Source organism: Canis lupus, chromosome 18 (genome assembly GCF_003254725.2).
Source record: "Canis lupus dingo isolate Sandy chromosome 18, ASM325472v2, whole genome shotgun sequence".
NCBI lineage: Eukaryota > Metazoa > Chordata > Mammalia > Carnivora > Canidae > Canis > Canis lupus.
The window spans coordinates 40,800-53,720 of NC_064260.1; the positions used below are offsets into that span (position 1 = coordinate 40,800).

General features: G+C 51.8%; 1 protein-coding gene across 5 annotated transcripts in view; it reads right to left on the reverse strand.

Annotated features, from left to right (window-relative positions):
- The window catches only part of SUN3 (Sad1 and UNC84 domain containing 3), a 36,399-nt gene extending 26,915 nt beyond the window's left edge, over window positions 1–9,484 (reverse strand). For 3 of the 5 annotated variants that reach the window (XM_025449474.3, XM_025449475.3, XM_025449471.3), the window contains exons 1-3: window positions 9,205–9,482; window positions 6,114–6,175; window positions 4,114–4,217 (exon numbers count right to left, since the gene is read on the reverse strand). In XM_025449474.3, coding sequence (XP_025305259.1) covers window positions 4,114–4,217; window positions 6,114–6,175; window positions 9,205–9,326 — 288 coding nt within the window. In that variant the 5' untranslated portion in view covers window positions 9,327–9,482. Of the gene's footprint in view, window positions 1–4,113; window positions 4,218–6,113; window positions 6,176–9,204 lie in introns of all 5 variants that reach the window. The other 2 variants (XM_025449472.3, XM_025449469.3) reach the window with 2 other exon arrangements.
- Between the last annotated feature and the right edge of the window lie 3,437 nt (window positions 9,485–12,921).

The following is a 12,921-nucleotide window of genomic DNA, read 5'->3' on the forward strand; positions in this document are numbered from 1 at the left end:
TTTTGGCTTCTCCTCCAAAAAGGGTTTCAAGTGGCTTCCACAGTAGGAACATATACAGTATGAAAACCCACAGGACAATAAACCAGTAAGGAAGTCAAAGGTATAAGGAGAAGGGGATGGAAGGCTGGAAGGTGCGGTCCCCATCCCCTTGTGACCACGTGTGCAGGGTGGTGGGCTGGCATGCAGGCGAGCCTTCCCTGCCTGGACGTTGTTAGCCTTGGGCCCCACGTCAGGTTCTAGAATCAGAGACCAAATTGGAGGCACAGGGAAGTCAGGATGACCAAAATTCTCACTAAGCATACTGCTAAAAAAACCCCAAAATCGAAGGTGTGGGAGAAGTTGCGTTGCACTGCGCCTGTGGATGGATGCCCGCAGCGCTGACTTCCCTGAGAACTCTGGGAGTCCCGCCCTGCAGCTGTGGCCTCCCCACAGAACTCTCTGGGGTCTGGGGTCAGCCGCATTTGCGATCAACTGAAGGATGAAGTGGTCAAGGAGGGACGGGAGAGCGAGCTGTGGCCAGAGCCACAGTGTCGTTTACTGCTATCATGTTTTTTAAAAATGCTTTTCCCCTTAAAAGTATGGAAATCTCAATTTCAGACACTTCACAAATCTGCACGGGGGCCATGCCAATCTTCTCTGTCTGGTCTTTTTTTTCTTTTTTAAGATTTTATTTATTCATGACAGAGATGCAGAGACACAGAGAGAGCCAGAGACACAGGCAGAGGGAGACACAGGCTCCATGCGGGGAGCCCGACGCGGGACTCGATCCCGGGACCCAGGGTCACAGTCAGGTCACCTGGGCTGAAGGCCGGTGCTCCACCGCTGAGCCCCCGGGCGGCCCCTGTGGTCTTACTCTTAGTGCAGGTGCTGCGTCCCAAGTGAGCACCGTCGTGGTTTGCCTTCCCGGGCGACGTGGAGGCACCGGGTGTCTGCCAGACCACGGCCCCCGAAGGCGGTTGGGGGAGCACCGACTCCACAGGAGGCTTCGGATCACCTCACCAGGCTGTTACCTCTCTCTCTCCTTAACACCTGCCGCAAGAGCCCCACACCTTGCAGGTGAGTCCTAGAGGCCTAATGGCTGCAGGCTGCGCCCTGTAGGGCGCTCGAGGCAAACCAGCTGCAGGTGGGAGCAGCTCAGTGTGGTCACCGACCCGAAGCTCTGATGGGTGACGGGACAGTGGCCGGGCCGGCACCCTGTGGCAGTATAACCAGCTCTCCTGCATGTGCGGCCCATGGTTCACGCTGGCAAGTCCTCTCTCGGCAGAACCCGGGTGTGAACTCGAGCCCCAGGCACACAACTAATTTCCTTAATTGTTCTAAGCCAGCTTCCTAATAAATGGATTTAGTGATACTCTTAAGAAAGGCTCATTTTGAGGAGAAAGTGAAATACGTATTTCGTGTCCCTATAATCATTTAAGATGCAGAGTTACTAACACTGGCTTCCTGCCCTGGAAGATGCAGGGGGCCCAGCTAGCTTCTCGGAGGGCAGTATTAAGTCTTTAAGATTCAGTATAAAAGGTCACCTAAAAACTGGGAATCGTTTATCCTTCTTGTAGGAGTTTATCCTAAATCAAAAAATTAAGTGTGGTTGAAAAGATTTGGCAACAGAGACATCTGTGTTGATGATATCGGAAAATTGCAAACAATCCAATGGTTTGGAAACAAGTATTTTTTTTTTTTTTTTTTTTTTTTTTTTTTTTTTTTTTTTGGAAACAAGTATTATGAAATATGTTACTTATTCCTATCTATCCACTGGAATATTAGGCATAAAATGCCGTAGTTCTAAAATTATATCTAAAGAGAAGGGAACATTGTTTAAGATCTATTGTTAACTGAATAAAAACAGCTTCTATTGCCTGTAGCTTGGGATCTATAAAGAAATTACAAGAAAAGAAAAGAAAAGAAAAGAAAAGAAAAGAAAAGAAAAGAAAAGAAAAGAAAAGGAAAGGAAAGGAAGGAATCACCTAGAAATAAGGCAGAGAAAAAAAAAAAAGAAATAAGGCAGAGTCAGCGAGGCACGGGTCCTGGCACAGCTTCCTTCCGCGTGGAAACCGGTAACACCTGTGGTGTCACAGAGGCGCTTCCCCTGAAGATCCGGCCAGAATATTGTAGGCAGAGGGGACGCCCAATGTCAAAGCCCTGACAAACCGCCAGGGAAGTTCTTGAGTGCATTCGTCAGGGTTCTCCAGAGAAACAGAACCAGTAGGATGTGTGGAGAGGAGGGAGGGAGGGAGGGAGACAGGGAGAGAGAGATTTATTTTAGGGAACTGGCTCCCATGATTGAGGAGGTGGGTGAGTCTGACATCTACAGGGAGGCTGGCATGCTGGGGGCCCGGGGAAGTGTTTGTGTTGCAGCCCAAGTCCGAAGGCTATTTGGGGGCAGAGTTTCCTCATCTTTGGGGGACCTCACTCTTTTTCTCTTAAGACCTTCAACTGATTGGGTGAGGCCCACCCACAGCACAGAGGATGATTTGTTTTACTCAAAGCCTATCGGTGTAATGCTAATCACATAAAAAAAACCTTCACAACAACATCTAGAACTAGTGTTTGGCCAAACATCTGGGCACATAGTCTAGTGAAGCTGACCCGTACAATCGTAATAGGCATTAATCCCAAATTGGCGGTTACAGGAGGCCTCTGTTGCCCATGCCCATGAAATTCTCGTCTCTGTTTTCCTGGAGGTGATCGGACTCTCCGGCCCCAGCTCCTGTGGGCCTGGGTCCTGGTCTTTGATGTGAAGGCCACGTGTGCAGGGGCTCTCTCATGCTGACCCTCCTTGTGGGGTTTCCATGGGGCTCTCCTTTAACCCGGGATCTGACACTCATTATTCAGATTCCCAGGACATGCAGGACAGATGGCATCCCTGCAACTGGGATCCATTCCAGGTATCAGCCTACGAGCTTCCCAGGGGATGGTCCTCCCGACAGCACATCTCCCCCTGGAGGGACAAGACCAGACACAGGAGTTGCCGAGTGAGCTGAGCAGCAGGATCTGGAGGAAAGCAGCCGTGAGGTCAGGTGCAAAGTCACTGGCTGGCTGGGGTCCTTCCCACAGAGCAGTGGCTCATCTGGCCCCTGTCATTCCTCTCTTCTCTGGTCTTTGGAGGCAGACGCGGTCTGGAGAGCTGGGTGGGCCAGAGGGAGGACACGGCTGTCTGGCCCAGTGTAAGCCCATGTAGACAGAGCTGGCTGCCAGCTGAAGGGGAAGCTGTCCCGTCCAGAGCACCAGCCACTGCCTCACAACAAAGTGCTACTTGCGGGTTTCTGGGCCCTGAAGCCTTCCTTGGAGAGCTTTATGCATCTGTTCAGTGGCTGTAACAGAACATCTAGGCTGGGGGGGGCTCAGGAAGAACAGGATTCTATTCCTCAGTCCTGGAGGCTGGACCCGAGATCAAGGTGGGTGGATCCTTGTCTGGGGAGACCCGCTTCCTGGTTCACAGAGAGCGTCTTCGATCTGTGTCCTCACGTGGTGGAGAGGGCGTCGGGGAGCTCTCTGGAGCCTCCTCCTGCAGGGCGCTCACCCCAGGCACGAGGCTCCACCCCGTGACCCCCTCACTTCCCAAAGGCCCCTGGGGATTCTCTTTCAACTGGGACGACACCCAAATTCAGTCTGTGGCATTCTGACCTTGGCCTCCCAAATTAAAGTCCTTTGTGTTTCCAACATGCATCCATTCTATCCCAACAGGCTCCAGAGTCTTGGCTCATTCCAGCATGAACCAAAGAAAGTCTGAAGCCCAAAACCTCGTCTAGAGAGCACCTAAGTCAGATATGGGTGCAATCCCAGGTACAATTCTTCCTGAAGCTCCTGCAGCTGTGAAGCTGTGCACACACGGTGTGTGCTAGACACAAGGACGAGACAGCTGTAGGGTGGACGGCCTCATTGCAAAAGGGAGAAACAGGGAAGACCAGAGGTTCACAAACATTCAGTCTGTGGCAGGAGCCTGCTGGGATCAGAATGTGTAGGGTCTCTTAGCCATAGAACCACTGACTAGGACTCTGGCCCCTGCGTTGTCCCTATTAGATGTTTCCATGCAAGACGAAGGTCACATACTGCAAGTGGGAGCATATTAAATTCTAAGCAAGTGACGTACACAATGATTCAACAAAACCTCACCTGGTAGTTATAAAGCCTTGAACCATATTCTGCAACTAAAGCATAAAAGTGTCTGGATTTCTGAGGAAACTCTGCTTCTTTAAGCCACCTATGATTTCCAAGTCCTGTGAAAGAAAAGAGCGACTCTGATGAGAGGGTTTGTCTGCAAACATGTACAATGCTCTACATGTGTTCTTTCTAAAGACTTTTATGTTTCAGTCATCTCTACACCCGTGGGCTCGAACTCACAACGCCGAGATCCAGAGTCGCGAGCTCCGCTGACGGAGCCAGCCAGGCGGCCTGATGTTTCACGGGCATTAACAAGAATTTCTCCGAGCATGAACAGTACCTATACTCGTAAAAAGAATATCGGATCCTTGGCTGACAATATGGGAAAATAGCAACACTGGGGGCTGAACGAGTTCTCCGTTGAGATGTCCGTATGCTGCCAAAGACGAACAGGATCTACTTTTCGTGGACTCTGAAAACTAACCCCAAACTTACAGCAACCAGAGGGCAGAGAGAAGGGGTTCCTGCTCCCCCGCTGCCGTCCCCGTTTCCAGCGCCATGGCAGTGGCTGCCGGGATCAGAGCCTACGTGGCTCGTGCCAGGAGCTGATGGACACTGGTTCTCAAGCTACGGTGACGGGTAGGTTTGGCCTGCCTGGTGTTCCCACTCTCTGGGGCTAGAGGGCCTTCCTGGGAGGCTGTGGTGTCCGCTCAAAGATTAAGGACAGGGTGGCTGGCTCGGCCGGTGAAGTGCCTGCCTTCAGCCCAGGTCCTGGGATCGAGTCCCGCCACAGGCCGCCTGCGTGGAGTCCGCGTCTCCCTCTCCTTCCACCCACTCCCACCCTCTGCTCGCTCTCTCTCTCTCTCTCTCAAATAAATAAACAAAATTTCTTTTAAAAAAATTTAAGGGCATAAATTGGTTTTGCCCACCTGGGCAAGGGACAGTGAGTGAGCAAGTGGCAGACAGACCACAAAGCACAGGAGGGAGAAGTCAGAGGGGGAGTCTCCGGTGAGAACAGAACTTGGAAGCAAAAGAGGACTGCAATGCGCGGGTCCAGACCGGATGCGTGTTCATTAGGGACGGTAGAGTGGATCCAGGCTCGCGTCTCAGGTGGCTCTGCAGGCTCCGTGTGAGCAAGACGTGGCAGTCCAGGCAGGGGCGTGGGAGGCCCGGCTCAGCCCTGAAGGAAGCCCCAGGGTCAAGACTTGGAGAGGACTCATTGTCTCTCTCTGCAGACTCTGGGACGTCTCTGCCAGGTCACTATTGACCTATGAGGTGGTAAACAGCGATGTGAACAAGTGACCAGAGCCCTCAACGAGGAATCACAGCAATCCCTGGGAAAGGCGGGGAACTTGAAGCCATCCCTGGGGATTGTCCAAACACCGAACATAATAGGCAAAAACCTTATTTTCTTTTAAAGATTTTATTTATTTATTCATGAGGGACCCAGAGAGAGGCAGAGACACAGGCAGAGGGAGAAGCAGGCTCCCTGTGGGGACCCCAACGTGGGACTCGATCCCGGGACCTCAGGGTCACGCCCTGGGCCGAGGCAGACATTCAACCACGGAGCCCCCAGGCACCCCAGGTTTTGTGTGTTAAAGAGAGCACGCTCCCGTGTGCATTCACACCGGGAAGGGGTGGAGGGACAGGGAGACGGGGAATCTGAAGCAGACTGCACGCTGAGTGCAGAGCCTGACGTGGGGCTCGATCCCACGACCCTGAGATCATGGCTCGACCAGAAGGCAGACACTCCGCCGACTGAGCCCCTGGCTCTCTGGTGTCCTATATTAAAGAGCGATTTCCCCGTGCGTCAGGGGTGGTGACGTGGGACCTCGGCCGTCTGACACCTGCGTGTGGCCTGCGTGGGGCCTGCACTTCAGACCCCGGGAGGAGTGAGTGTGACACGCGTTCACTTCCGCAGCCTTCCCTGGCATGTCCTCACAGCGGTGAGGGCCCCGTCCCCACTCAGAAACGTCCGGGGCCCGGCTTGAGCCTCACCTCGTGTGACTTACCTACGAGGAGGAGCGTCAGGATCCACAAGGTGCTTAGGACCATCTTCGTGGACCGGGTCAGCCTAGGAGAGGAGGAGCAGGACTTAGCGGGCCGCAGCCTCCCGTTCCCTGACCGCAGGCCTACGCGCCCGTCCGAGGCCGCGTGTGTGGTCCATTCATGGCCTCGCCGAGCTGCAGAATCCGGGTGAGCCTGCACCCAGACATCCTGGCCCCCGCTGCCACGCACCGTGCAGCTCCGGGGCCGTCTGCGTCGTGCGTGTGTGCTGGCTTTCTCGTGTGTGCATAGATGCCTACGGAGGGCGGAACACAGGGGTTATCCTTCCAGAAAGAGAAGAGGTGAGGGTCTGATTCTATGGAAATTGCGTATTAAGGGAGGTGTCTGGGCGGCTCAGTCGGTCGAGTGTCCAACTCTTGATCTCAGCTCAGGCCATGATCTCAGGGTCACGAGATCGAGTCCCGTGCTGGCTTCCACACTGGGTGTGGAGCTCGCTTATAAAATAAGGAAAAGAAAATACAAGAAAGGAAGAAATCAGGGACTCAGCGAAAGAACTGGGACAAGGAACAACTATCTGAGGAAGGTCTTTAAATAATTGTAACACTTCACCTCACTTTCTATTGGGGTTCCCATCCCTGCAGAAGAGGACACCAGCCCCAGCTGCCCGGCTAGGGGGCCTTTGCAGGACGAGCACAGCCGTGAGCACACCTCAGCGAGAACAAGCAGAAGCTCACCGCAGGCCTGCGCGTCCCCATCAGGCCCTGGGCTTTCCGCCCCACAGGTCACCTCTGTCCTGGTCTCTGTCTCCAGTGAACTGGGCTGCCTGGCCTTGAGCCGGCGGTAAGCAGAACCGTGTGTGGATGTCCTCCCTTTCATTATGGCTCGGTGCCCTGCTGAGTGAGCACTGCGCCCGCCCCAGTGTCGCGGGGCTTCCCGAGCTGTGACAGCGCTGCCGGGACCGGGCGTGCCGTGGGCACATTTGGTTCGGGTGCACTCCTGAGAGACGGGCCGCTCGGTCCCAGAGGCTGTGCATTGCCAGACATCTTTGCAAACAGAACCTCCACACACCCAACTCTCTAAAGGAAAAAAAGAAAAAGGCTCAGATATAGGCTGAGGAAGCTCAGGAAACTAGGAGCTTCTGGACAAAAGCCCTCTGGTTTGGCAAACTTTGTTTTTCTCACTCAAAACATATTTTTTAAAAAACCAGATCAAGGGCCCCTGGGGGGCTCGGTGGTTGAGCATCTGCCTTTGGCTCAGGGTGTGACCCCAGGGTCCTGAGATCGAGTCCTGCGTCGGGCTCCCTGCATGGAGCCTGCATCTCCCTCTGCCTGTGTCTCTGCCTCTCTCTGTCTCTCATGAATAAATAAATAAAATCTTAAAAAAAAAAAAAAAAAAAAACAGATCCAAATGGATCACAAGGCAGGGGAGAGGCAGAGCTTTGTCAAGTCACCTCAGCAATTTGGGCTTTGTTTCTGACCTGTTAAACTGACCCATTAACCAAAAGGTACGATTCCCTGCTCCAGGTCCAGGAAGACGTGCTAAGGAAGTCTGAGAGTGACTTCACTGAGTTCTTGATACGTTCATTTCTTTAAATTTTGCTCTTTCTTTAGCTTTAGGCTCAAATGACAGTAAACAGATTACCCTGTGTTGAATTTTTGGAGTCATCTGACCACTTAGGCGATGCACCAAGCTACTCTGCGCCCCTGTGGCCCTGAGCTTCGTAGTCAGGAGCAGCTCAGATCCGCACCAAACCACAGAAGAGCCTCGGACCAGTCAGCCAGTCCCAGCCCAGGGCAGGGGATGGAGGAGCTGCTACCCTGCCCACTGGTGCCCAGAGTGGGTGGGCTGTGCTAACAACCCAGCAGGTTCTCTCCACTCTTTGCCCTCAGCTGGGGTGGAAGGGGGTGTATATCTTGAAAACACATCCTCTATAAATATTATTTATTGGTCACTGGGCGGAGGGGGCGGGGGGAGGGGTCGTCCCCTGCCTAAAGAGAGTCATTCAAAGGTGGATTGCCAGCCCCGGAGCCTTCCTGCTGCTGGAGGAGAGGAGGATGGCCACATTCCCATATTCGGGACAGGTTACTTCTGTGTTTTGATAAAACCCTGGCTGTCAGGCAGTGCTTTCCAGAGCCCCCCAGCTGCTTTGCCACCTGGATTATGACTGCCTGGAGCTGTCTTCCCGCCTCACCACGATGACAGGAGACTTGAGGAGACTCTGTGGCCCTCCCTCATTGGTTGGGAGCAAGGGCTTTGCTGTTACCCCTCCCATGACGTCCGGTCACTTCTCCTCTTTGTTCTCCCAAGCAGGTGGCTGAGGGGGCAGGTGCAGGGGGGTGGGGGGTGGGGGGCTGGCACCTTTGGCTCCCCTGCTGCCTCCTGGTGGCCAGTGCACACCTGCTCTGACGACAGGACACAGTTATTGGCTCCAAATGTCTGCCCACTAACCGTGCAATCCCTTCCCACCCAGGAGGCACTAAACGCACTCCGTGTCCGGAGTCCCAAACTGTGTGTTGCGCTAAATGCCGCAAATCACAGAGAACAGGCAAGCTAGGTAAAAACAGGAACAATCTGTAAATTCATGAAGTGAAATAGTAATCTTGTGGCTGCTGCTGTAGCTCATTCATTTTAAAAGGTAGCTTCCAGGGCACCTGAGGACTCTGATGGTTAAGCATCTGCCTTCGGGCCAGGTCATGATCTTGGGGTCCTGGGATCGAGCCCCGGGTCGGGCTCCCTGCTCAGTGGGGAGTCTGCGGCTCCTTCTCCCTCTGCAGCTTCCCCTGCTTGTGCACTTCCTCTCAATTAAATGAATAAAATCTTTAAAAATAAATAGTAAAGCATAAAAAGTGGCTTCTGGTCCACAACCCTTGGCCCCCATGGGCTGTGATGAGTGAAAGCATCCCTGGCTGGAAGGAGGACAGTGTGCCGCAGGAAGGCCCGCGATCAAGAGAACCCTGCCAGGAAACTGTTTGGAGATGACTTTCTCTCAAAGGGAGAAGGGCCTGCATTGGGTTGTTTTCCAAGGAAGCAGAGCCCGTGCGGCATCCGGCCGGACAACCTAAGATCCCACGGAAGAGACTGCAGCTTACTACGTACCCGTTGGGGTCGGGGCTTCCGCACTCCAGGAGCGCGACATGCAGACTGGCGCTGCTGCCGGCTTCTTCCGATTGAGCCCGAAAAAGCCTGGCGCCCCTTCTTGGCTTTGGCCTCCCACTCATTTCCCCCCACGAGGCAGCAGAGCTCTGGAAGAGGGGAGAGCAGCCCCTGGCTGGCCGCTACGGTGTGGACAGCATGACCCCACCAGGGTCCAGGGCTGCTCTCTTGGCTCCCCTCCCCGGGGTTCTCCTTCCAGGGAGAAAGCTGCCCCCCGCCCTTCTGTTGCATCACCTCCTGTGACACATCACAATGGCCCAGGCCTTGTCAGGCACCTCTCCACCCACACAGCACTGTCCGTGCTCCCTGGTGACACCCGCTGACTGGCCTGCGTCCTGCCGCGGTCCCCCGGTACCCCTCTCTGCTGCCACAAACCAGCGGTCGGCTGTGTTCCCTGCACAAGGGAATGCCATGGATACAACGGAGACCCCAAACTATCGCTCCCCATCTCTCTCCTGTCCTTTCCTTCCCGTGGGGGCTGCGATCTGGAAATTGATACCCGAAATTCCCGCGTGTTTTTAAATAATTCATCACATAACAGATGTCCATAAATAACACAATATTGGCTACATGCCTTCCACTTAAATGACCTTCCTCAGTTTTCTTTTCTTTTCTTTTCTTTTCTTTTCTTTTCTTTTCTTTTCTTTTCTTTTCTTTTCTTTTCTTTTCTTTTTAAAGATTTTATTTATTTATTCCTGAGAGACTCAGAGAGAGAGGCAGAGACCCAGGCAGGGGAAGAAGCATGCTCCCTGTGGGGAGCCCGACGCAGGACTCGATCCCGGGACCCCGGGGTCACACCCTGAGCTGAAGGCGGTGCTAAACCTCTGAGCCCCCCCACCCCCACCCCCGGGCTGCCCAACCTGTTTTCTTCCACTGTCCCGGGACGAGTTAACGCCACCGCACTCACTTTCACTGCTGTGCCCTATTTGATGATATTTTATCATAGACACGTCATGGTCATTTACCAGCTCTTGGATGGACGCACACGGAGGCGGCCTTTAGTGTTTCAGCAACGCAAATAATGGCCAGTGCCCGTTCTGTGCATGTCTCGTGCACACTGTTCACCAGGCCTACACCTAGGAGCGAGTTGATCGGGTGTACAGTCCCCGATGGCAGCTTTGGAGCGTGACCCACGGGGGCGTGGAGCAGGTGGCTGCCTCGCTCTTCCTCTCCATTCCTCTGTGTGTGTGTGCCCAGGTGTGCGGGTGTAAGTCTGTGTGCATGGGTGTGTGCACACTTTCTGTGTGCATGTCTCTATGCATGCATGTCTTTTTTAAAAGATGTTATTTATTTATTTATTTATTTATTTATTTATTTATTTATTTATTTATTATTTATGAGAGACACAGAGAAAGAGGCAGAGACACAGGCAGAGGGAGAAGCAGGCTCCCTGCGGGGAGCCCGGGATCACGACCCGAGCCACCCAGGGATCCCCTGTGTGTGCATGTCTGTGTGCACTGTGTGCGTGTACGGGCTCGTGTCTGTGTGTCTGTGTATGCAAACACACGTATGTGATGTGCGTGAGTGTGTGTGTGTGTGTGTGTGTGTGTGTGTGTGAGAATGAGAGAGAGAGTTTGGTCTTTTTCCTCTTACAGTTTTTTAACATTTTCTCTCTTTCTTTGGTGTTCTTTGGTTTCACTTCAGTACACCACGTGTGATATCAGTTCTCGTTGTTTCTTCTGTTAGAATCGGCTACTGTATCCCTTGCTCTTTGGGCGCTCATGCATCTCTTTATTTCTGGAATATTTTCCCCCCATCAGTTCTTCAAATGCTGCTTCTTTGCCACGGCCTTTGGGTTCTTGTGATGCCCACCTATGGACGTTGTGAGTTCTTCGGGATTTACTCTCCCTGTAGGTCCACTGCCCCATTCTAGTTGGTGTTTTTGTGAGTATTTTTCCTTCTTTATCTGTGCTCGTTTCAGGGTGAACTCATAAGTGCTACTTTATAATTCACTGATTTACTCTTTGACCCCATGAAGTCCAGATCTATCCCAAGAAATCCCAATGTGTCTCCTATTCTACATCATTGTCCCAAACTCAAGGGGGACAGAATGAAGCACAGGGAAGCGCTGCCGCCGTGCCACACTCTGATCCCAGCTCAGGCTGTCCTCCCTCCCAGCATTGGCACCACTTACTTGTTTTCTCTCTGGGATGCCGTATGCACAGATAGTGACATAGTTATGTAAAATGTGGTTATGAGCAAATATTTATCTGTGTATGTATCTATAAATACACTCATCTCTTCACATTGTGGGATTGGTACCTGACTGTAAACTGTATTTTGCATCTTGCTTTTTTTTCTCTTAAAATATCTATCTTGGAAGTCCTCCCAACTCACCTGGAGGTGACCTTCCCCAGGCTTTCATGGCTGCATGCTATTTTCCATGTGACATTATCTGTTCAACCTGCCTCATACTGATGAGCATTTTTAAAAGATTCTATCTATCATCTATCATCTATCTATCTAGAGCGATAGTGGGGAGGGGCAGGGGCACAGGGAGAGAGAATCCCAAGTGGACTCCACACTGAGCACGGAGCCCAACGCAGGGCTCCATCCCACAACCCTGAGACCATGACCTGAGCTGAAATCAAGAGTTGGAGGCTCCCCCGACTGAGCCCCCCGGGTGCCCCTGTTGAGGGTTTTGATACTGATGACAGCATGCAATAAACACCTGTGAGCTTAGGTTATTCTGCAGCTGCCAATCAAATAGATATTGTATTAGGATTGTATCTCAGGATTCTTTGCTTTTGCCTTCTGGTAGGTGAGTTTGAGCCTTTTCACAACTAACATCCTTGTTCTCCTGGGATCTGCTTTTTTGGTCTACCTGTTTTTGTTTCATTTCTTTCTTCTTTTGCTTGAAAATTTATTTTTTTAAGTCAATATCATTTCTTTATTTCTTTAAGGGTTGTGCACTTATTTTTTAAATAGTTTTTTAAAATATTTATTTATTTATTTATTTATTTATTTATTTATTTATGTGACAGAGAGAGAGACAGAAAGGGGGGTAGGAGGAGAGGGACAAACAGACCCCCACTGAGCATAGAGCCTGACGCAGGCTCGATACCAGGACCCTGAGATTGCAACCTGAACAGAAATCAAGAGTCAGACACTCACCCTACTGAGCCACCCAGGTACCCCTGGTGTGTACTTATTTTTAAAACCCTTTCAAACTACAGGACTAATGATAAAATCCAATAATTCATTTCCTGGTACATCACCATCTTGTCCAGGCCTGTTTCCTCGGTGTCCCAGGTTTGGATGGCAGGAGTATCTTGGGCAGGAAAGTCCCTCTTTTTACTCCATTTCCTGTATCTTTATCATTATTGGTGTGCCATGGCTCCCAGGTTGTAAATTTTTTCTATTAGTGTTTTATCTCTTGTTGTTAGAAGTTTGGAATCAAGAGGTACTGAAGAGCACAACCCTAAATGCCATCTTTTTTTTTTTTTTTTAAGATTTTATTTATTCATTTGAGAGGGAGGGAGAGAGAGAATGAGCATGAGAAAGGGAGCAGCAGAACAAGAGGGAGAAGCAGATTCCCCTCTGAGCAGGGAGACCGACATGGGGCTCGATCCCAGGATCCTGAGATATAACCTGAGTCGAAGGCAGACCCTTCACCCACTGAGCCACCCAAGCACCCCCGAAATGCCATCTTTATGAGAA